The sequence below is a fragment of the Anopheles cruzii genome, chromosome 3 (genome assembly GCF_943734635.1).
Source record: "Anopheles cruzii chromosome 3, idAnoCruzAS_RS32_06, whole genome shotgun sequence".
In the NCBI taxonomy this organism is placed as follows: Eukaryota; Metazoa; Arthropoda; class Insecta; order Diptera; family Culicidae; genus Anopheles; species Anopheles cruzii.
This window is the reverse complement of record NC_069145.1, coordinates 47,829,143-47,851,605: the sequence shown is the minus strand read 5'-3', so window position 1 is coordinate 47,851,605 and position 22,463 is coordinate 47,829,143. Positions and strand designations below refer to the sequence as shown.

The 22,463-nt window shown below is 48.6% G+C and overlaps 1 protein-coding gene across 1 annotated transcript in view; it reads left to right on the top strand.

Annotated features, from left to right (window-relative positions):
• Nucleotides 1–2,208: 2,208 nt before the first annotated feature.
• LOC128270508 (zinc finger protein rotund) overlaps nucleotides 2,209–22,463 on the top strand; it is a 30,401-nt gene continuing 10,146 nt past the window's right edge. The window contains exons 1-4 of the mRNA XM_053007914.1: nucleotides 2,209–2,823; nucleotides 3,964–4,536; nucleotides 12,853–12,939; nucleotides 13,210–13,533. Of these exons, the coding sequence (XP_052863874.1) occupies nucleotides 2,209–2,823; nucleotides 3,964–4,536; nucleotides 12,853–12,939; nucleotides 13,210–13,533 (1,599 nt within the window). The remainder of the gene's footprint in view (nucleotides 2,824–3,963; nucleotides 4,537–12,852; nucleotides 12,940–13,209; nucleotides 13,534–22,463) is intronic.

Below are 22,463 nucleotides of genomic sequence, written 5' to 3'. Positions count from 1 at the left end.
GACTCCGCGAGGTGTCCTTAAGACTAAGTGATGAATTTGAGATGCGATCGGGACAACCCAATCATTGGCGGTTCAGGTGCTTTACTTCAAGAAAGTAGGTTCTGGGCAGTTCTGAACCGTCAGTAATCAAAATAAAATAGGATTAACGCACCGGTGCTGGGAGAACCGGAGCAGCAATCTCGAGGGTGTGATCGGATAAAGCGCATGGACCGGAGCTTGTTAGGGCAACATCAGTACACCAGTTGTCGGTAGAAGGAGTGGAACCGGAATCGATATAGGGTCTGAACTCCCGATGACGAGCGCCCACCACCCAACAAAAGAAAATGGTGCAGCAAAGAAACCCAAACAAAACAACAAAACTTTCACTCGCACCAGGACCTGCACACACACACACACACGCAGTGAGAGAGCAAAGCAGTAAAATCAACAGCACCACACAGCGAAGTGAATCAAATCGATGGATAACGGCGGTGCCGACGGGCCGGGTGGCACTGGGCGGACAGCAGGAGCAAACGGCGGAAGAAAATCGTAAAAGGATATGAGAAAATGCGCGCTTCATGGTTGACCGGCGGGAGCTCGCGCGCGCTCGTCGGAGAGAAAAAACTATCAGCACCGCGCCCCGCGACCCCCGGTCACCGCAGTTCCCGAACCAAGGTTCGCAAGAAAGCGCCGGGTCTGGGGCGAAGAAATAACACAAAAACGCTGGTGGCGCTGGCCAAAGTAGAACAAGAAATACACACAGCGCCCCCGCCGCCGCCCCCGCCGAGTGTGGAGAATGGCAAAGAACATGGAAAAAGACGCACACTCTTAGACACATGCACATACAACCTTCCCGGCGAACGGGGGGGGGCCCGCCGGGAAGCCAACAACATACCAGCCAAAAGAAAGCGAACGAGCGTTGGCCACCAAGGATTTGGCAGCAGCGACGCCCGGGGGGGGTGTGGGTGGCAGGACCTACCACACAGCCAGCCAGCCCACCTACGAGCTGCTGGAGCGGTGGTAATGCGCGGAGTTAGTGTAGCTGGCCCACCGTTGCCCACCGAGGAGCGGTGCGAGGATGAAGCTCAGGGGGGCAAAAAAGGGACAGCGTACAGGGGGATGGCAGCAGCAAAGCAAAAAAATACGTGAACCCGCACCGGAACCCGCTACCAGACGCCCCGTAGTCTGCCCCGCGCGCAAGCCCTGGCGGTCAGGAAGTAGCAACAGCCAGGCGGCCGGCAGGCAGGCGAGCGAGACGGCAGGATGTGGATGTGGAGTGGAGCCCGAAGAAAATATATGTGTGTATATATAAAACTTATATTTTTCTCGCAGCGCATTTTTCTCGGTTTTGTTTGAGCCCCAGAGAAGTAGTGTTATGAGCGTCAAGACGTTTGCCTCGTCGGCGTCGTCGCGGTCGCGGTCGTCGTCGTCGTCGTCGTCCTCGTCGGTTCTGCGGTTGCTGCTGCTCCTGCTGCTGCTGCAAGCTCCGCCGATAGCGGACGGCGCTCCGGCACAGGATCGATCCCGCCGCCTCGATTGAAGGATACGCCGAGTGTCGCGAAACGGATTCCCCCACAGAGAAAGCATGCAACAGTCAGTCCAGTGCGGACGGACGGAGTGCCCAGTGCCTTAGCCAAGTGATGTGCTGAAACGCAACGTTCCTAACCGAGGCCCTCTCGGACCTCGGTCAAGTTCCAAAACGCAACGTAAAGTTCCTAACCAACTTAGCCTTAACCTTCGCGCACAAGCCGCGAGCACCTCAACGAAGCTCCACCGCGGAGCCGTGAGCAGTGAAAGCAAATCCTCGTGGCCGTGGCGCCGGATCGCGGGGGAAAAGTTTTTGAAAAGTTTCCACCACCCGGGCCGCCGGGGGGGAAAGAAAGGTTGCCCCGGCCAGGAGTAACCGGAAAAGTGAAAGTCGCCGCGACGCGTTTTGTTTTTCCTTTCGTTCGGTGCGTTTGCTTCGGCCTACGACCCTCCCCCCCACCGGGCAGTGTCCTTGAGGGGTGCATCCTTAAGGGGTGTGCATCCTTGGGGTGGGTGGCGCTATCTGAAACGGGGCCAAAGTTGCGGGTGCCAAAGTGGAAGTGAAAAGCGTGCGCCTGAATCTCAGCAGTGAGAAGTGAGCCCCGTGAGGTGGGGAGCCAAGTGAGTGAACTAGTGAGCGCGGTGAATTCGGGCGATCGTTTGCGAAAAGGGGTTTTGTAGGATTCATTTGCGGCCCGTCCGATGACACCGTCGAAGCTGCGCATCAAGGACGATCTCTTCAGTCGCCTGACACCCTTCCAAGCGGACCACCACCGGTGCGGGGCTTCATTCTTTCACGATCACGGTGACGAAGAGCGCTACGATGGTGGTCCCGTGCCGGAGGTCCGACCCGACGTGCCGAAAGAGTACTCCTCCGACGGTGGGGACGAGCAAGAGCCGCGCGAAATGGCCCCCGCGAAATCGCCGTTCCTATTTCCGGCCCACTTCTACAAGAACCTGTTTGCCGCGTCGGCGTCACTGCTGAAGAAGCAGCAACATCCGGCGACGGTCTCGCCGCAAGGCGATGCCGGTGGGGATGGTGGAGATGCCAGCGACGGGGGTGGCAGCGAGGTCGAGGAGAAGGCGGAAGATCTCTCCAGTTCGATGGTGTCGAATAGTCAGCCAGCGGACGGGGCCGGTTCGGAGGTGGCGCACTTTTCGCGCCACGTACTGTTCGCTGGGTCTCCGTCACCGACCTACCACCACCACCACCAACAGCCGGTCGGCCCTGTGTCGGCCTTTGCCAAGGACCAGAAGCCCGCCCTCCCGGCGATGGGCCGAAAACTCGACGTCAAACACAGTGAACAGTTGCTGGAGGTCAGTTTGCCTGTGTGTCGGGGAGTGACACATACCAGACTGGTTAATAAGTTTTGCGGCTGGATAAAAAGAACACAATTTTGAACTACACTTTATTATTCAGTAGAGTCTCCCTGAACATCAATACACTTGTTCCAACGAGGTTCCAATTTATGAATTCCATCCCTGAAGTGAGAATCTGGATGGGCTGCAAAATACGCTTCCACAGCTGTTATGACGTCATCATTTGATGAAAAACGCTTTTCACGCATGGCTTTTTTAGGTCTAAAACAGATGGATGTCGCAAGGGGCCAAATCTGGTGAATCCAGCAATTCTTAAAGTTCGAATTCATGGATTTTTATCATTGTCAAAATGCGTTTGTTATCCTGATGGAAAAGGATTGTTTTCTTCTAGAAAACGGGTCGTTTTACTCGAATTTTCTCCTTCAACTGGACTAAAATGTAACAATAGTATTCAGAATATATCTCTTTACCAGTTTGCAATTGATGTACGTAGTCTGGTTTTTGCGTTGTTTGAATTTCCGCTGGCTAGGTATGTTTGATTTTCGATTTTGTTGTGGCGTTATGTTGACAAGGTGGTGTTATGGTGACAAGTTCGGCCATTTTGAGTACTCTGTCAATTTTTGTCAGCTGTTTTGCTTGGACGTCTTTTGGTTTCTCATTGAACAGACCACGTACGTAGAAAATTCCTTTCGGATCCCAAAAACCGAAGCGTCTTGGGCAATTTCTGGACACGAAGTCGTTTCGGAGCCGAAGAACCAGATTTACGCCGCTCTTTAGCCTCTTGTTTTGATTCAGGATCATGCTGATAGACGCAAGTTTCGTCCATAGTGATGAATCCACGCACATAAACCGCGTTATTCGAAAACCTTCTAAATGTTGCCAAGAAAGTTGCATTCGAATATGTTTTTGTCTTTGCCCAATAAGTTGCCTAGGGCTTCCACTAAATCTCTGTCAGACACTCTACGATTTTCCAGTACTGAAACTTACTGAACACCCCAGTATATGACAATTCCGGTTCTGGTCTCTGCGTACTATCATGTAGCTCGATCGTGGCCGCTTAGCTTTCAGTGACTTCCCCCTACTTCATTTGCCCGGTGTACTAATGTCCGTTTTGTGCCTTTCTCTCGTCGATCACAGAAAACGTCGAACGCCTTCCCGTGGCTGTCGGAGACGACCAACAACAACGACTACACGAAAAGCAATAACAACCACCACCACGGCACCGGGTCGCACCTTCACCATCCGCACCATCCGCACCACCACCACCACCATCACCACCTTCCGCACCTGACGCACCCGCACGCCCAGGGCGGGGGCTCGGGAAGTCAGTCGAGCCTGACGGCGGCCGCCAGCAGCGTGGCCATCGCCGCGGCCGCCGCCGCCAACTGTCGGCACGCGCACCCGGAGGACACCAAGTGTCGCTCGGTGAACTGCGGTGGTGCCCAGCCGCCTTCCCCGTCCATCGCTCCCGGACTGGCCGGCCCGGAGGGAGCCACCCCCGATTCCGGCAGCACAACGGCGGCCGCAACCGCGGCCATCCCGAACTTCAACCAGATGCCGGTGCCAGGCACGGTGCAAGGCCAGAACCCGACCCAGGGCCTCGTGCACTGGATGAGCGCGGTGATGGCCGAGCACATGACCTCCAACCCGCACCACGACCCGACGGCGGCCGCCGTCGGAATGCACTACATGTGGAATGGACCGGTCGAGGTGAGTACTGTGGACGACTTCAAGTACACTCCGGACTACACTCTCCTGACGATTTCGTTGCCCTGAGTTGAACGAAAACACTCTTCAATCAATTCATTCATTGCTTCCAATACTAGACAGCTTCCGAGTGACGCTACCGTGAACTCACTACTACTAAATAATATCTACCAAACTTGGTCTTATAATGAACGGTTTACTATTCGCAACACAACTGACCCATTTAGTTCCTTAGTGGAGTTAAAATGGCAGTGGCTTTGTTTCGTGGCTCATCGTGAAATCGCATATTCGAGAAAATGTCTAAATACTACCGACCGAACCCGACCAATCGGGGCTTAGACCTCACCTGGATCTAAGACCTGATATTAGCAGTTACAGCATAAAATCGTCTAGAACGATGAGCACATAGTTGCAACTAGTAACTTCCATTAGGTGGATGGGTCATTTAAAGTAGACGCATCGGGCAACGGAAATTGGTCAGCTGTACTTACAAAATAACTTCTCAATCGTGACGTCTAAATGGAGGAAGCTAAATAAATAAAATTGTTGGTTTTTGCTACCGAAAACCCCCAATTAATCCAACAGCAACACCTTTTAATGACCAAAATGTGGTCGGTGCGGAATTCGCCAAGATATGACTATTGGGCCGTTATTTTTTGAAGACGACGATGGAGCTCCGATAACCGTCAATGGTGAGCTTTATCAGACCATGATAACGGATTACGTAAGATGCCAATTTTACGTGCAAATGGCATGGACTGGTTTCAACACCACATAGCTCTCCCAACAATCAATTTAATTGCGACCTTTGTTCCCTGGACCAGAGATCCGCACCAGACCTTTGCTTTGTAGCATCATTCGAAATCCTAAGTATACGCTAACAAGCCATAGACTCTAGCTGCCCTCAAGAACATTGTTCGACAAGAAGTTGCCGCCATATCCGTCGAAACATAAAAGGTACACATGGTTACCAAGGCCGGAGGTGGCCATTTGCGCAAAATAATTTTTAAAAGTGATCTAAGTATCTAAGGATCTAAGTATCTATTCTAATCAATCTATTTGGAGAAAAATCAGAGATTTTTCAAAAAACAACAAAACCACAATATTTTTAATGTATTTTTTAAGAAACAAATGCTGTCGCTTTAAAGTGCCCGCTATGAGTTAATATCTTATTCGAGGTCTAAGTTTACTACTGGGCTTAGCATTTGCTCGTATATGGTCTATGAACCTAGTGGGTTAGGTTCAGGATATTTTTGTAATGTTGTTCAAAATCAAGACTACATAAAGAACTTAAACTCCTCAAACAGCAGTCAAATTCTGCGTTCTAGAAAAATCTTTCCCGTGCATCAACCGGCTTAGCGAATGTTCGTAGCACAGCAAACGCACAAACAATGTCGAACCCCCGTTTCAGACCCAAGCTACGAGCACACACCTAAGTCAGAAAGAAAGACCAGGTCAGAATAAATCATGGGCCAGGGAAATATACAAAGCGTTTCCTTTTTCTCGCATTGGTCTCCCAATGCCGTGGGAGAAAGGTCACGGTGAGCGCGCGAAGGCTCCGGTCCGATTCTGGAAGGAAAAACCACCCCGGGCGGGCGCAACAAAGAACATTACAAAGAGAAAAACATATGCACCGCACCGTTGTCGAGGACTTGGTGTTTCGCTCGCTCTCTCGCCTTGTTTTCCCGTACCGGCACCATTTTTACCACAAACAAGCTTGTTCTTTTACATTTCTTTTGCTCGGCAGAGAGCGAGATTCGAGATGAATCGCTATCCTAACCGACTGCTTCTTGGGGCTGGTCAGGAATGTTATCCATCGCCGCGCCGCTTCGAGCTTCGGCTTTGACTGCGGCCGCCTCTGAGGACATTCGCATATGCGGCATGCGGGGATTGTTAGAAAATTGTTTATCGCTTTTGGCGCACGTGGACAGTCCAAACATCGCCCGAAGTTCCGAAGAAATCTTAAATTGCCTCAAAAAGCTCTCGGCAGTTGGAGAACCGATAGGAAACAGTACAATGAGGCATCGGGCACCATGCGTCTCCATTTGTGAGAAAAAATATGAAACGACTGATACCTAAACTTACAATAAGCGCCAAACCTACACCATCAAGCTAGTGGCTTCGTCCACGAACACTGACACGCGTTTGGCTGTGACACACACTGTGCACGAGCGGACACATTTCGGTCCACATTTGCCGTGAATTCTCACAGCACCAGTGAAAACGTGCAAACGAACTTTGTCGTTGCTTTTGATGTTGCGTTTCACTTGCGCTCTCTTCTAGCGCACTATCATCCCCGGGCTGGCTGTGTAACCAAATACGTATCCCCGTTTTGAACGAGTGTTCGATACATCACGCGAGTAATGAAGGAAAATTCTATTCCAACTCTTCCACTTCACACGATCTCTGTTACTCCTTATCGAACATTGGGAAACAATAACACGCTGAAAGTGATGGGAATGGAGCAGGGAAACGAATGCTGGTAGTGAAACATTCCCTTCCCGAACGGCCAGGAGCATACACCACCGATCCATGCTCTGGTCTGTGTCACCAACACTAGCGAATAAAAGCACTTCTGTACTTCGGTGCCGCTCACTCGTGTGTGCGTAATAGTGCAGAATACATTTGCGCCAAAATTGCCACTACCAACACTTGAAACTAGCAGCCAAATGGGTAGCCAAATGGGTAGCCGATACTCGCAACTTGACTCCGTATGTACTCCGATGCATCGACATGCGGCTCTTGATCTAGAATCGAATTTAGAAATTTGCATCTCGGTGCTTTCTTTAAAGTATCACTTTTGATTGGGTGCTGTGCTTATTACGCACTTGGGTTTGTAATATAGGTTTGTTGTCAGACAGAGTAAAAGTTATAAGAACTCTGCATTTTTGACGCAACGTTTATCACTCTTGTGCATTATAAACCTCACTGAGAGCAACACACCATCAAACATAAACAGATATTACGACAATGATTATCAGATTGTTTCCCAAATTATTGGTAACATCGAAATGGGTCTAAACAAGTACTATGGCTGGAATATCATGAGTGGAACATGTCAATTTTTTGTGAAATCGAAACATAGCTTTGTGTCACCAATTATGTTGTAGATGATTGTTACACGTGTACACGTGTCGCAAAATATTTTCATATTCATGTGTTGACACGTTTGATTGATGAAACACTAAATTTTTCCCACAAAACTTGACCTCCACATTTCTTTTGATTCAAGCTCTCATCAGGCAAACTTCAAGCGGATATTCTTCGGACGTTTTCTAGTGGCGAAAATTACAAATATTCAACGTGATCAACGTTTTACAATCAAAAGTTTCAAACTGAAATTCGCAAAAAATAGTATATGGCTTCTTTGTATAAATAGGAACAATAAAATTAAGTATATGTAGAATCAGGTATATCAATTATGAAAGATTTAATCTTTTTAAAATACTGGAAGAAAAAACTAATTTTGTTAATTGTGTTTTCTCGCTCCAGCTTTCATGTTATTATAATATGTTCATGTTGTTGTGTAGAACAAAACGTTCTATTATATGACCTTTTAAACCTGTCCTGTATTACCATGTAATCGACCTTTATTAATTCAATTGGATTGGACCTTCAATTGGACTATATGTTAATTAAGCAAGTTCGAATACAGTTACCGAATAGTTATTATAGTTATTCGAATAGTTTTCATTCTTTGTGATTGATTTAAACTACTTAAATCGTGAGGCAATTGCTTTCGAACAGTTTGGTGCGCATTTTGAATTAACCCATTGACGTTCAACAATGGACCTATTGGACACCGGTGAAGCGAATGTTTCTTTTGAAGGACTTCAGCTAGTTTGATTTTTTTCCTGCAATAACGAAGCAGAAAATATGTCCATTTACTCATGTCCACTACGACGATCGCAGGTGTGTTGCGTGTAACACACGCGAATGTGTGTCCTGCGATGGTATGCGAAGGCTAATGGCGGCTCAGCAGCAGGAAGCCCTGTCGCTTGGTGCCGATTTTTGGCCGGCCGCGAGCTCTCGGCGAGCGATTTGGCGTTTGATTCCAAAATTTGCGCCCCTAATGATTTATGGCTTTTGCCAGGATTCATTACCTTTTCGCAGCGAGCGAGCCACACAGTGCACGGTTGGGTTCGAGAAAATTTGTGAAACCAACGCGACACGCGACCACCGAAGCAACTCGATCCGCGTGTAACAAAGAGGAAAAATGAGCTTCCATTTTTCATGATTAAATTCAAATATTTGCAATCGGCAGACGCCGAGGGATGCCGCTGTTTGCCCACGACGAACCGCGACGACATAATTTCAATCTCTGGACACTGATGCTTCCCGGTCGCCGTGCTTCGCCGTTTGCGAGATTGTTTGACAAATTCGCCTAAGCTAGATGGAGTTATCTTTTTCAAGTGTAATAAGGGGTTTGGAGTTTGGAGCATCGAACCCACAATATTCAATACTTTTCAGCGTATTTAAGCGAATGGAATTCAAATAAAACCACAAGTCTTTCAATATGTGGAACACACTACTGGGTTCGGCAATAAGTCATGGGTTTTGTGTGCAAATCGGTGACCACACTAATTTAGTCTCGCAATCTTGTTTGTACCCATTGGGTCTCAGTTTTACAATGCAAGTGAAAAATTGTGAAGCCAGGCAGATTCAGAACCAACTGCAGAGCTTTTCTTCTTGGGATGCACTGTTAGAAGCGGGCCGAGCGTTAGTCAGACGGAAGATCGAACGGGTCTAGAAAATACGTTTCGAAACGTCAAGACCAACATGGAAAAGTTCTGTTGAGCAGGCAAATGTTACTTCGGCTTCGCGCCCTGCAGTTATTTGGAGTTGTTGTCAATCCAGTTCCTACCTAAACTTGGTTTTCGGATCGCGGTTCTTACTTAATTAACTACAACCATTAGAATAGATCATCTCCGACGGGCAGGCTACATGGCGCTAGTTCCTGACTGGTGCTAGTTCTGAGGGTTTCAGACACCTGATTTATTCACGGAAACAACACGCCTTATGCATAGGGTGGTCCATCCAGTGTTTGGATTGCGAAGATAGGGCCCCAAATATCGATTGTGGCTGTCGCTCTATGGCACGTAGCGCCGTCCTGTTGAAACGTCCAAGTTTTTAACTTCAATTTCACCGAAGAACCAATCAGCCAACATTTCTCGATAGGGTTCATTTTCGAAGAGAAATGGGCCGTTGATGTCACCAGACCACAATCCGCGCCAAACAGTCGCTCGTGGTGTGTGCATTGGTTTCTCTTGCATGACTTGTGAGTTTTTCGAGCTACAAATACGAAAGTTCTGCCTATTGACAAGACTAACAAGTTGGAAATGAGCTTAAATGAAATTAGCTTTTCAAATTTCGTACAGATTTAGTTGAAAACCCACCCATTTGAAAAATAGTTTCTAATATTTCCCAATTTTCTGCAAACGTATAGCGTCATATTTCGTATATGTTAAAGTTTTCACTAAATATTTACAATTTCCAGAATGAAGTCGGACGTTTTAAAAGTCATGTAATTGGCAGTATAAAATCCAAACACTTGAAGGATCACCCTGTACTACTTTTGAAACTATCTCATCCTTGTCCCATTCTAGCATATGCCTTGTCCTTTTCTCTTGATTTCCACACATCGTTTATCTGTCGTATGCAACCGTCTTGAGGTCCTTTATTGAGTTTGATGCCTGTTCTGATCAGACGTTAATTCATTTTTTCTATTTCTCGATCGTTTAAATGTTCGTTCTACAATCTGGACGCTTGTGGCCTCCAGATGCTTTTCCTTCTCGAGACTCATGTTGACTTCAACTGAGCCGTCGGAGTTTTCCATCTGTGTTTCCCAGCCATCTGTATGCATATTACCACTTTATGTGGTTCGCGTTAAACTCGACTCTAGTGGTTCCATGTTAGGCTTAGCGTTAGTTCACTTAGAACTTGTAAAATTATCGATCCTTGAAACGTATCATTGATTTGGTTCTAGGTTGGAAAGCAATCAGGCGGTTGGAGTGCAATCCGATGTAATTTAGAGCGCGTTGCTTAATTTTCTGTATTCTGTTATTGATTGCTGTCGTTTTTCCTTAATCCTTGCTCCGTGATTAGCATACGATTGCGTACCATGTTGAAAACCTGACCTTATTCGGCGCGTTCGTGACAAACCGGTTTAACAAACTTGTCTAACTCTGCCCCATAAACGTGTATGGTCTTTTAAACAATCGATAATTGTGGAATCCCGCTGACCGTTTCATTTGTATGTGTGAGAAGAAGTTACAAAAGCATCTTTGCCCAGGACCAATGAAGGATAACCACATTCGGTTCATCTCGGTTGCCAATCTTACCGTAGACCAATCCGATCCGATCCGATAGTTTTCGCCAGCCCACAGACCAGTTTCGTTTGGTTCATAGCAAAAAAAAATCTAATTAAAACTACGAAATTCTGACCCCGCGGCTGCCCCGCGCGTTAATTCCTCTTCAAAACACGCGCTGATTGCGTTGCCCCCCGCGGGAGTTTCCCCCGTTTCCGGTTCCTCGGACGCAGCATAGGCCTCAGCATCAAAAGCATAAAACCCGGGGCCGGTGCCAGAGAAAAGTAAATCATTTAATGTACATTTGGCCAGCGTGCTGCGCGCATATTCGGCAATGAGGCGCGCGCGTATGCCGCCAAATGTATTTTCGGGTGTCGTAGTCGGCCGCACATCCTGCCTTCTGGACTCACACACACACACACACGCGAGCTACTGAGTCACGTCCACGCACGTCACATGGGTGCGGGTTTTTCTCATTTTCGGCCAGCCGGTTTCGGTGTTGTGATGCCGATGATGACGATGATGATGATGATGATGGCGATCGCCTCGCTCTGTACTCGGTGGCGACGGGCAGCGGGGATTTTTTTTCTAGCTTCCATTCCTATTTTCCAATTTAACTGCACGGCGTGTTGCCCTTCCGATGGGGCGGCATGGGCCGCATCCCTGTGCAGCTTGCACAGGGACGCACTTTGCCCGAAACCCGAGTTTCTTTTTTTTCGTGTGCGAGTCCTTTCCGCAAAAGTTCGGCGCAAAGAGCAACGCCACCGTCGGTGGGGTCGACGGAGCGGAGTGAGTGAAGAGCGATGTGAGCTGCGAAAAAATAAAATCCTTGTCCGGGACGGGACGGGACGGGACTGAGGGACGCGAGCGGTATCACTCAGCGGCAGATCCTTTCTATCGTTACCATAGATTCATCAACACGTTTCAAACTTTCACGGCCCTACGCCGGAGAAAAATTCAGAGCGCCCGTTGTCCGCCTGTCACCCACCCCCGGGGGAGGGGGGGTTATGGGGAAGCCGGTGTCCTAGGGTGGGATAGGATGCCGGGAACCGGGTGTCGGGTTCGAGCGAGCTGGCGCTTCGTTTGCTATCCAATGTCCAGCACGCAGCCTTCGGGGGTTTCCGGCGTCCGGCAACAGTCTGTACGGCCGCGCGTCGATATGATGCTTCTTCAGCCGACACAAAGAGAGAGCGAGAGAGAGAGAGAAGGGCGCTCCACCCGAACCCGTGTTCGCGAGAGAGAAAAAGAGAGAGAGTGAAAGAGGATCCTTTCGGCCGCCTCCTGGCATGCTTTGGCAGGTTTAATTTGCACCCCACGATGGCACGATGGCGGTGGCCCGATGTGTGGCCCCGGCCCGACGCGCGCCCTCTACGCCCACCCCCCCGAAACCCGAGGGTTGCGAAAACTGTCAGAGAAAACCCTGCAGCCGCGGACCCCGAACGGGCGAACCGGGCGAACAGAAAAAATTCAATTAAAAAATAACTTTGATATAAAAATTTTCCACCCTTGAGCTAATTTTTTCCAGTATTTTAAATAATTTTTCCGCCCACTTCCACTCCGCGGCCCCCACCGGGGGGGGGAGGTGGTGCGTTTTTTCGCCACGGGAATACCGTGCCTCGGCACTCGTCGAGCCGCCAGCGCCGGGTTTCTTGCTCGTCCGCCGAGACGCTTGAAAAGGATCATTTAACTACCCCTTCGTGGTCGGCGTCGTCGTCGTCGTCGCCCTTCGTTTGGTCGTCTTCACTTGAAGCGTGTCAGCTTTCGGGACGGTGGGTTTGCCAGGCTCTTCGCGTCGCGGGCAGCCTCCACAAGTGTTCTATTTAATTAGCCAACGTTCTGTGGGCGTTGTCGGCCCGGGCGGGGTTTCGATTTCGATTCGGTTTCGAACTCTTTTGCGCCACACGAAACAAGCGTTACCGTTTGGGCGTAAGAAAGTTGCGTAAGAAGGCTCGGTCGTTTAATAATCTTTTCCTCTCTTCCTTCCCTTCCGGCTTTCCTCGGCCCCCGGCAGCAATGTGGACAACACACGAAGGACATGGACTCGTACGGGGGGTGGCCGACTCCCAGAAACCACATGTCCATGAAGCAAGGATACGAGGTAGCGTCCGTTGGTTATCGCATCGCGCTTCATCGTTCATTCATCCTTACTTTTGTTTTTTGTTTTGGTTTGTTTTATTCTTCTTAAACTCGTCTTTTATGCGTTTGTCCGTTTCTTTTACACGAATCACATTGCAATTGTCCTTTGTTTTCGTTTGGTTTTTCGATATTTTGATTTCTTTCATTTTCATGAAGCCATGCTTATCCCACCTGCTTGGCTGATTATCCTTTGGTGACGTTTACAATGCGCGTTTGCTTGTTTCCCAAATAGGCCAAAATGAATCCCGTGGATCATCATCATCACCACCATCACCATCACCACAACAACCTGCAAAAGAGCCACATGATCGACGATGGCCGGCTGCTCGATCATCACACGATGCAGGCGGGTGCGGCTCAGATGAGCCAACTGTATGGTGCGCGAGGGTCGTCGAGCAGCAACTCGCCGGGAGGACACGGCCATGGGCATGGAGCGAGCAACCCTGCCGCTGCCCTGCTGGTCGTTCCGCAGCCCATCAACGCCACCAAGATCGGGGCCACCGCTGGTATGCCGAACGGGACGGGCCGGAAGTATCAGTGCAAAATGTGCCCTCAGGTAAGTACGATCGGCTTGTGTCTCCGTTCCTTCCGTCAGCGTGCCGCGATGTACAAGAAGCGCCATGTAAAACTTGAAAAACCTGCCGCACGATTAGCTAAATGGCTAACGATATTTAAGGAAGAAAGAGGAACGGAAAGAGGTCTATTAGGCAATCTTGAGTTATGGCTTCATAAATATCCTAAAGTACGAATTACTAAAAAAGGAATTCGAGTACCTGAGCCAATTCTGGGAGTTCCTTAAATATACTGAAAGGTCCCACGGCTTCCAAGCGATTTCAGGTCATCGTATGGCCAAATCATCGTCTAGAAAACACACCAGGAATGAGAAATCGCCTCATTCAAACGGATCCAACGTGTGCATGACGTCGTCAACAAAATTGAACTGAGCACTGCAATGTTTTAAGGGCACTTTTGGGTATTGTGGTGACGATTCAGTCTCAGTGCTTAGCTCAATTGCTTCATATATGTTTAGGGACGTGCCGTTTTTGATTTGATGTTGCTCATAATAAACTAATCCAGGCTGATCCCAACTTCTATCAATTCAACGTTTGACATAATCAATTCTAAGCTAGTTTACATGCATAATCTGCACTATTTTTGGTGGACCGATCAAAGCACTCAATAATAAGCAATCTAAGTGAATTATAAATCCCTTTCAACCGGCCAAACTGTCAACAAAGAATATTATTTAAGGGTTGTGTGTTGTTTTGCGTTGAAAAAGGCTGAATGTGAGAAGTTTTCGCACCATATTTTCCTGATCATTTCCAGATTATTTCTCCACAAACTCTACCCGACATTCCCCTGACTTAGCACCATGTGACTTCTAGCTATTCGCTAAACTAAAGAGGCCGCTCCGTGGACACCTTTTATAGTCAATACTTGAGATATGAGCCGACACCAAGAATGTATTGAAGGCTATTCTTATTAAGAACTTTTGGAACCGTTTCGAAAATTGGAACAAATGTAGGGATAGCCGTATTGCTTAGAGTAAGGATTATTTTAGCGATTTAGAAAAAGAAACAAAGATGTTTTGAGTAATAAGCGAATTCCCGATTCTTTTTGGTCACTATAATACTGCATTTAGAGAATGTTTTTCTTTAAACCATTAAACTGTCTCTCTTATTACATCTTTATGATTACTCTTAGTACTATTTCGTATTAGTTGCTTGGCGTTGTGCCTATAACGCACCAATGGAACCGCTCCGTGCACAACGAAACGCACAATAGTACCTCCATCTGGTCCGTGCCGAACGGAGCATAGTAGAAACGCTCTTTCTGCTGTTGACGTTCCCGCAGCTAAAGTGTCCGGCTAGAAAGGGACTTCGGGAAAAAAGAAACTCATTATCAACTAATTACAAACACTCAATCAAGCTAATGAAAGGAAACGAAATATGGAGTCCACTCGCCAACATCTTACTTCCAAAGCCGCCCAAAGCGTGTCCCGTCCCTGTCCCTGTGGCAGCCGGAGGCCAGTCATTTTATCTCGCTCCTTTCGTCCTGCGGCCACGCCGTGTTGTCCGTCTCCCAATTTGACTACTTTTCTTTTTCAATTTTCCCGCCAGTTTTGTGTTGCTCCTCTATCCCTTTTTCCTTCGCTGGAGAGTTGCTTGCACTCCAATTTCTCCGCGGAATTGTTTTAAAGACCTCTTCTCCGAACCGTCCCTTTTGCATGCGCGTGTTTCTTTTTTCCGCAAGGATGTGCTCTCCAAAAAAGAACCAGCCCCACCGGGTCCCTTTCTTTATTTGATCCAAGTTGATGGAAGTGTTTCAGCGGGCCCGGTATTATACATTCCCAATAGGGACGCGAAAAATTGGGAACCAAAGCAAAGGGGCAGGGCGTTTCTTTTTCAACTTTGCGAGTGCAAGAAAAATCAACTTCGAAAGTCCGCGAACTCAGCGCAACCAACAACTTCTCAACTCTTTCCTTCCTCGCCTTTGCTGGGGTACAACCGAGGAGCACCGGGCTTTCGATAAAAAAATAATTAAACCTCCAAAATTCGGTTTACCTTTTCGGCTCTTTTACTTGGTCCGACCTGGACACGTGTTTCAATCTTCGCGAGGGGCTGCAACAAAGTGTGAACCCAAACGACGGTGCTCTACTGAACGAACGTTGATGATTACAACAACGTTCTTATATTGATTGGTCGCTTTGTTACTTTTTAAGGTTTTACATTGAAAATGTCTTAATCAATTCCCTTCAAAGTAACTCTTCAGTAGGTCAAAATCATCAAAGGCATGCGTCATCTATGTCTGTAAATATTTATACATTTTTAAAAGCTACGCCAGCTATCAACTACTCGTACGACTCTTATAACTCTTGTCTTAGAATTAGTAATTTTGGTTCAGGAAATCATGTAACCACAAGGATTATGAAAGTTCTATATAACCGCAGCTTCATTCATCTTGCCACGAGATGAGGCCGAAATAGTTGCTTCGGACTATAGAATGAATGAGGCGCGTATTGGCTGCCGGCACCTTAGCATGAATCTCCTCAATACGTCTTTGATAAGACGAGACGAGACGAACACCACAAATACTTCCTGCTGTTGTTGGTAGGGCAGCTGATGGTGGTGCCACCATAAATTTGGCCTTGTTTTCGTTTATCTGCAGACCAAGATTGTCCGAGGCTTGCTCAATACTCGTGTAAGCCAGAGCAACATCAGAGACCCTTCATCCTATAATGTCAATGCCATCAGCATAGACCAGGATCTCTTTGGACTTCAAGTAAATGGTGCCTAAGGTCTCGACTCCAGACTCCCGGATGGCTTGCTCCAGCGCGATGTTGAACAGGAAGCAGGCTGACCATTGCTGATAGCCAAGAGATTGGAGAACTTTCCACTCACCTTCACATGGCTTGTAACGTCGGTAAAGGTTATTGTAACATGTCTGACAATCAAATAATGTTAAAACTTGTCATGGTTTCGTACAATTTTGCTCTAGCTATGCTATCATTTACGGCTTTGAAATCGGTGAAGAGGTGGTTTGTGATCTTACAAATCTCAATCGAGGATCATCTCCATGGTGTTCAGGAATCAGTGTCAGACTTTCCTCTTCGGCATGCTCCTTGATAGGTACCTACTAGATCGTCAACGTACGGAACAAACCGTTCCTGCAGAACGAAGGAGCATACCCAAGGAGCAACTATGTCCGATACAGTGTCCGATGGACCGTCCATCGGACACTCCAAGCACAGTCCTTTGGACCGTCCGAAGGACGGCAAAAAGCAGCAGCTTTGCAGTCCTTTGGACCGTCCAACGGACTATCCACGGGACTGCAAAACGGCCTATTGTCAAAAAAGCTCATTTTATAGCTAAAAAAGCTCATTATGGCAAAGCTTTGTTAAAATTATAGCCCATTTCAAATATTTAAATCTATTATAGCAAAAACCAGTAAAATTATTTTTCATTATTTATTTATTTATTTATTTTAAAAATACAAACTTGGTTACGTTACCCTGCGACGAACGCACAATCGCCGGGTTTACAATATTACTAACTATTACTACGCACGCATTGCATTACAATCTATTGGTTACAAACACCAAAAAGTGGATATTCTTCCACACGATCTGCGAGGCGCGTTAAAAGAACAAACAACCAGTTGTGACTGTGAACTTTTGACAGCTGCGTGGTGCACGTTACGAAAATACGCGGCACGGCGAATGAATGAGAAACGAGGCAAATGGACACCCGTCACCGGTAAGCGGCTTACGAAGTGGCCACTGGTTATCTGGTAAACTGCGTGCGTACCTCTTCCACGTTCAATCCGATCGCTCGTGTGAACCACCTCGTTCATCAGAAACTGGTACAGAATGGTCGTCTTGTCGGCGTTGTCCAGTCCCACCATGACAGGCTTGTGTTCTAAAACGAAACATATAGTAAATAAACATTAGCAAGTTACAATAAACATTAGCGCTACAACGGGGACCTGGAACATCAAACGAAAACCATTTTACGGTTTTCCATTTGAGTTTAATGTTACGTTTGACGATCAGTGAATCCATGTGCCCCACAAACGACGATCAGTGTCCCTAAAAAACCAGATTAAACAAACTATAATTGCTTGCTGGCGGCATTTTTTGGGGTATTTGTCACGGGTTAGGAACACCGCGTTTTGGCGTTAATTAAACCCACTATCAGTGCTCAAAACAGGTCCCCTTCGTCGCTAACGACCTCACAGCAAAGGGCCCACACAGTGAGCTGCAACATTACCACTGATCCACTGATTCACAATCCACTGAACCGAACTACTGATTGATAGATTATCTCACGCATGACCGTACAGTTGCTTTGGCGCAGGAATGTCTGCAACACCCTCGCCACGCATACCACTTTTCTTGTCATACCTCTTTGTCCAGTTGGTTGGCTGGATTCCCTGGCAGTTGCTGCGCACATCGTTCTCATTCAATTCCAAGTCATCCAGCACTCGTCTAACCTGCAACGAAACGGATACTAATTTCACTAAATACATTTCTTTACACCTTACTTACCTTTATAATGTTTGAACTGATTCAAAACATATCGCCGCACACCAAATGCTCGTTCCAAAACCAAATGAATGGCAATACACCATTCATTCGTGCCGTCAGGTACAGTCGCTGTGTATGTATCTGGCGGCAGCGGGATTTGGCCGGGTACGCTTGACGGCGTTTTTACTATTTGACGATGGGAAAAATACGAAGCTAAAATAGAACAAGACATCAATCGGTGCACAAAACTATAATTGTTGAAACGATTAGTTTGACCCATAACACGGAACAACCAACGAAATAAACTAAACGAACTACACTGACCCGCCGTCGAAGCCACTGCGTAAAATGTTTGGCAAACACACATAACACACATACATACACACATACACAGACCGGTGCACCGTTCTAATGTAAACAAACAAATCGAATCTGTCAGTTTATTTCCCATAAAATAAGCCTTTTCAAAACGGTGAGCTTTAGCAGGCCGTTTTGCAGTCCGCCGGGACTGCTAATCGACGGCATGCCGTCGATAACAGGCCATTTTGCCGTCCTGTCGACGGCATACCGTCCATAGCAGGCCGTTTTGCTGTCCGCGTCGACGGCACGCCGGCGATTCGAAAGCTCGTGGCTCCTTGGGTATCTTGTAGACGATATCCCTTTTCAGTTTCTAAGTAATAAACTAATAGACTACCAGTTTAGCAGCTAAGACAATGATTTTCAAGAGTCAATTCCATGGCATTCTCAGTTTGACCCGTTCTTGGAGCAGTTATGTGAGGCAAGTCACCGACACATTTACTTATCCGCCGCTATAAACTACAACTACAGCTGAAGTTTTAAACTACATTTTGCAAAATATCATCCAATATATGGTATCGGAACCTCAACATTTATTGCACCCATTGAAAAAAAAAATGCTACAAGGTACACTCAATACGTCGTACAGTTTGTCTAATTAGAAAATTAAATAAAACGGTTTTGGCTGGACATGATTTGTACCGCTTCAAAAGCCGCTTCATTAAACGGAGAATCGACTCGCAACTTAAAACTGCGCACACTTGATCACTTGAAATTTGATCTAGGAAAAAGGTGGCTTAGCTGATGTAGTGTCAAAATAGTTCAACTCAGTGGACACTCCGTATGTTCCCCGTACTTTTCCGCTGGAAACTTTTCCGTTGCCACAGTTGCCGCTGTTCAAACACAGCGACATAGAACAGTGTCCGACGGTCGGGCGGCGTAACACAAAGTGTGACAACTTGCCTAACGACGCCGGAAGTTCATCCACTCGAGGAAGGCGAGGAGCGCTGCCGAAACGGGGTTCAATTATTTTGCAATGACGGCCAAACTTTCCCATTCATTAAGCGTCGCTAGTTTTCACTCTCAGCATTTGCGTCAAACGCTCTGGCAAAAAAAAATCCAGGAAAACGGGTTACCAACTTGATGCCGTTTTTCCAACGGCAGAACACTGGTAACGCTGGTAACGCTGGTAACGCTAGTAATCGAAATGGGCAGCGTTCTCACAATGCTAGCGGGATTCCGTGCTCGCACCCGTACAGATTTGATGTAATTCCTGGTGGAACCGCTTCCCGGTTTCACTCGGCCATTGTTTCAGCCGCCATGTGTGTTGTGTTGTTGCAATGGATTGGCAGCCGTTGCCGTTGGCCGTCGTCAAAAAGTCATTCCAATTGCCGACGGTTTCCGCTATTGGGCTATCGGAATGCCCTAGAAAAAGACGTCTTTCGCCCCTTGTTCCCGTAGTGTGTGTGGCCGTTTCGTACTGCTTACTGCGTCACCGTACCTACCGCACCCTTGTGCTGTGGCCCTTTCTTTGTTTCACCAAAAATTCACCAGCATTCTGGTCGGTCAAAACTGACGCTTTTCCGAAAATTGATCGAACTTGCAACAGACGCACCCGAACAAACAACCCGGGGGCCACCAAAGCCCGGCGCAGCAACCGTGTTCCTAAGCTCCTTTTTTTTTTGGGCCCCATTTCCTGTCCGCGTCATGCGAGTCGGCGTTCTCGGGTTGCGCCATCGGAACGCCGAAACTACTGGCCGATGGTTCTATCATTTAATCAACTTCCCCGGTTCGGCTTCCCCCCTACTGGCCCTGCAAATACCCCTACACGCACACACACACACGCACGAATCAAAATGCAGGACGAGTCCTTCTGGTGGTCAGGGCGTCGGGGTGGCGCGTAGAAGGATTCGTTTGTCGGTGCTGATCGTCGCAGTGTGGATGCGTTTCGGTCCCGCTTCATCGCTCCAGCTGCCACTGTTCGCATGTCGATGATGCTACTCTCATGATAATCATGCTCCGTCGATGATGATGATGATGGCCAACCGGCCGGCCACGGGTTCGCTCTGGGACGACGCTGACGACGACGTTGTTTTTTGTTCGTCCTTCGTCCCAAAACACCGAAAGACATGACGGAATTCGATTCTTCTCCCAAATTTCGTTCCACATAACCGTAGCCGAGGTCGGGTTGTCCTGCGCCAGGTATTGGATTCCGATGCGAGCGAGACACCTCCTGGTCCCAATCAAGTTGATGGTCCGAGCGTTCCGGATTTGATTCAAAACGCCGGTATTCAGTCCGGCCCGAGATATGCTTTTTAATAATTGGAATTAGTGTCCGCAGACCCCGCCAGTTCCAGGTCCGGACCGAGTTGTTTTGGGGGTACCACCTGTCATTTTAGTGTCACCGAAGTTAGCCTGTAAACAGAGGTGCTTGCCAAACCCCGGATGGTCCCGTCTGCTGCTCGATGCTTCTGAGATGCTTGCGCCGTCCAAGTCCAAGCTGTCAAAACACGCGATTGGACGCGTTAATCATAGGCCGGGCTCAATTGATGCTCCCCTCGGGGTTGCCTTCTCCCGATTCGAAAGTCCGTTTCCGTTTCGACCAAACATACTCCCCGCGACCGCGACTGGCCCTTGGCCGCGACCTCAGAGATCGGACAAACGGAGAAGACGAAGCACACGAAATGAACACATTCAGCGCCGGAAGTGGCACTGCCCGTCGCCGCCTCAGTCTGCGGTCCCCGTACTGCGGGATGCAGTAAATGACGGAATGAGATCTCCACACAGCCAGCCACGCGCCAAGGTCTGCGCCGGTGGAACCGCGGCCGCAACCTATTTGGGGGGCCACAACTGGGAAAAGATGGAACGAAACACACACACACACACACGCCGCGCAGGAAACGCATCCATCGGAACCCATCCAACCCCGCACCACTGCCCCCCCGCAGGACGTATCGGTGTTGGTGCAGGTTCAGTCCACCTCGGGGCCGGGTCCCGGGTCGGGCTCCAGAGTCGGAGTCGGTGTTTTTCTTTTTATCTTGCACCAATTTTTTCTCGCACTCGTCCTTGCTCGGCCAAACACGACGTGGTGTGCGTGACCGAACCGGTTTTGTTTTCCTTTTTATGCTTCCTTCGGCTCGTTCTTCCGACGGCCGTTGGTCCTGCTCCCACACCGCACTCGCTACGCACTCACTTCGGCGCCAGAGGTTAGCAGCCCGTCCGCCCGGCATTCCTGGACCACCCCCCCCAACCCACCCACTCCTTCTAATGCTGTCCGCGAAGCGCTTTTTAAAAATCGCACACGCACACCAGTGGCCGAAAAAAATCGGCCCTCCCCTCCGCGGCTGACCGGAAGCGCGTCCTGCTGCGCGGCGCTATGTACGCTAATGTTCCTTCAGAGTTCGCTCCATTCCATTGTTGGCCCCCCCGTCGGTCCGGTCCCAAGTCCTAGTCCTAGTATCGTTCGACCAGCCTCCCTTCCTCCGCCGCGCACCCCGCTCGCTGGCGCAATAAAAAAATGGGATGCTGCCATCGATCTCCCCAAGTCCCTCGTCGAAGGGGGTCCTCAAAAAGAAAACCCAAAACAATCCTCGCCAACCTAGATAGAGAGAGCGAGAGAGAGAGAGCAAGAACGAGAGAGCGAGAGAGTACGGGTACGTGTGTGTGCGTGTGCGAAAGAGAACACACACAGTCGGAGCGAGAGCGAGAGGAGCCATTTTTAAATTTGACTGCGTAACGCTCGGCTGGCTTGTGGAAGGAAAAAATGTACGCGCAAAGCTGGGGAAAAAATGCGCCTTCCGTCTCGCTCACTCGCATTTTTTCCGATTCCGTTTTCCATGCTTTTTTTCTTCGCCCCTGTGAGGCCCCTGTGTTTGTGTTTGTGGCTGTGTAAGAGCACGCGGCCACCGTCGCCAGGACGGACTCAACCCGATAAGGACGACGACGGCGCCGACGACGACGACGGTCCTACAGCTGGCTGGCTGACTGGCTGGCCAGCAGCAGGCAGTACGGTGGTGTGGTAGTGTGTGCAAGGCCACCGTACACACACACACACACACACCGGCAGGCAGACACAGTCCACGGCGCGCAACCAGACACATAGAGCCACTTGAAGAGACCGCCTCGGCCTCAGCCTCGGCCTCGGCCTGGGTCGGGACTCGGCC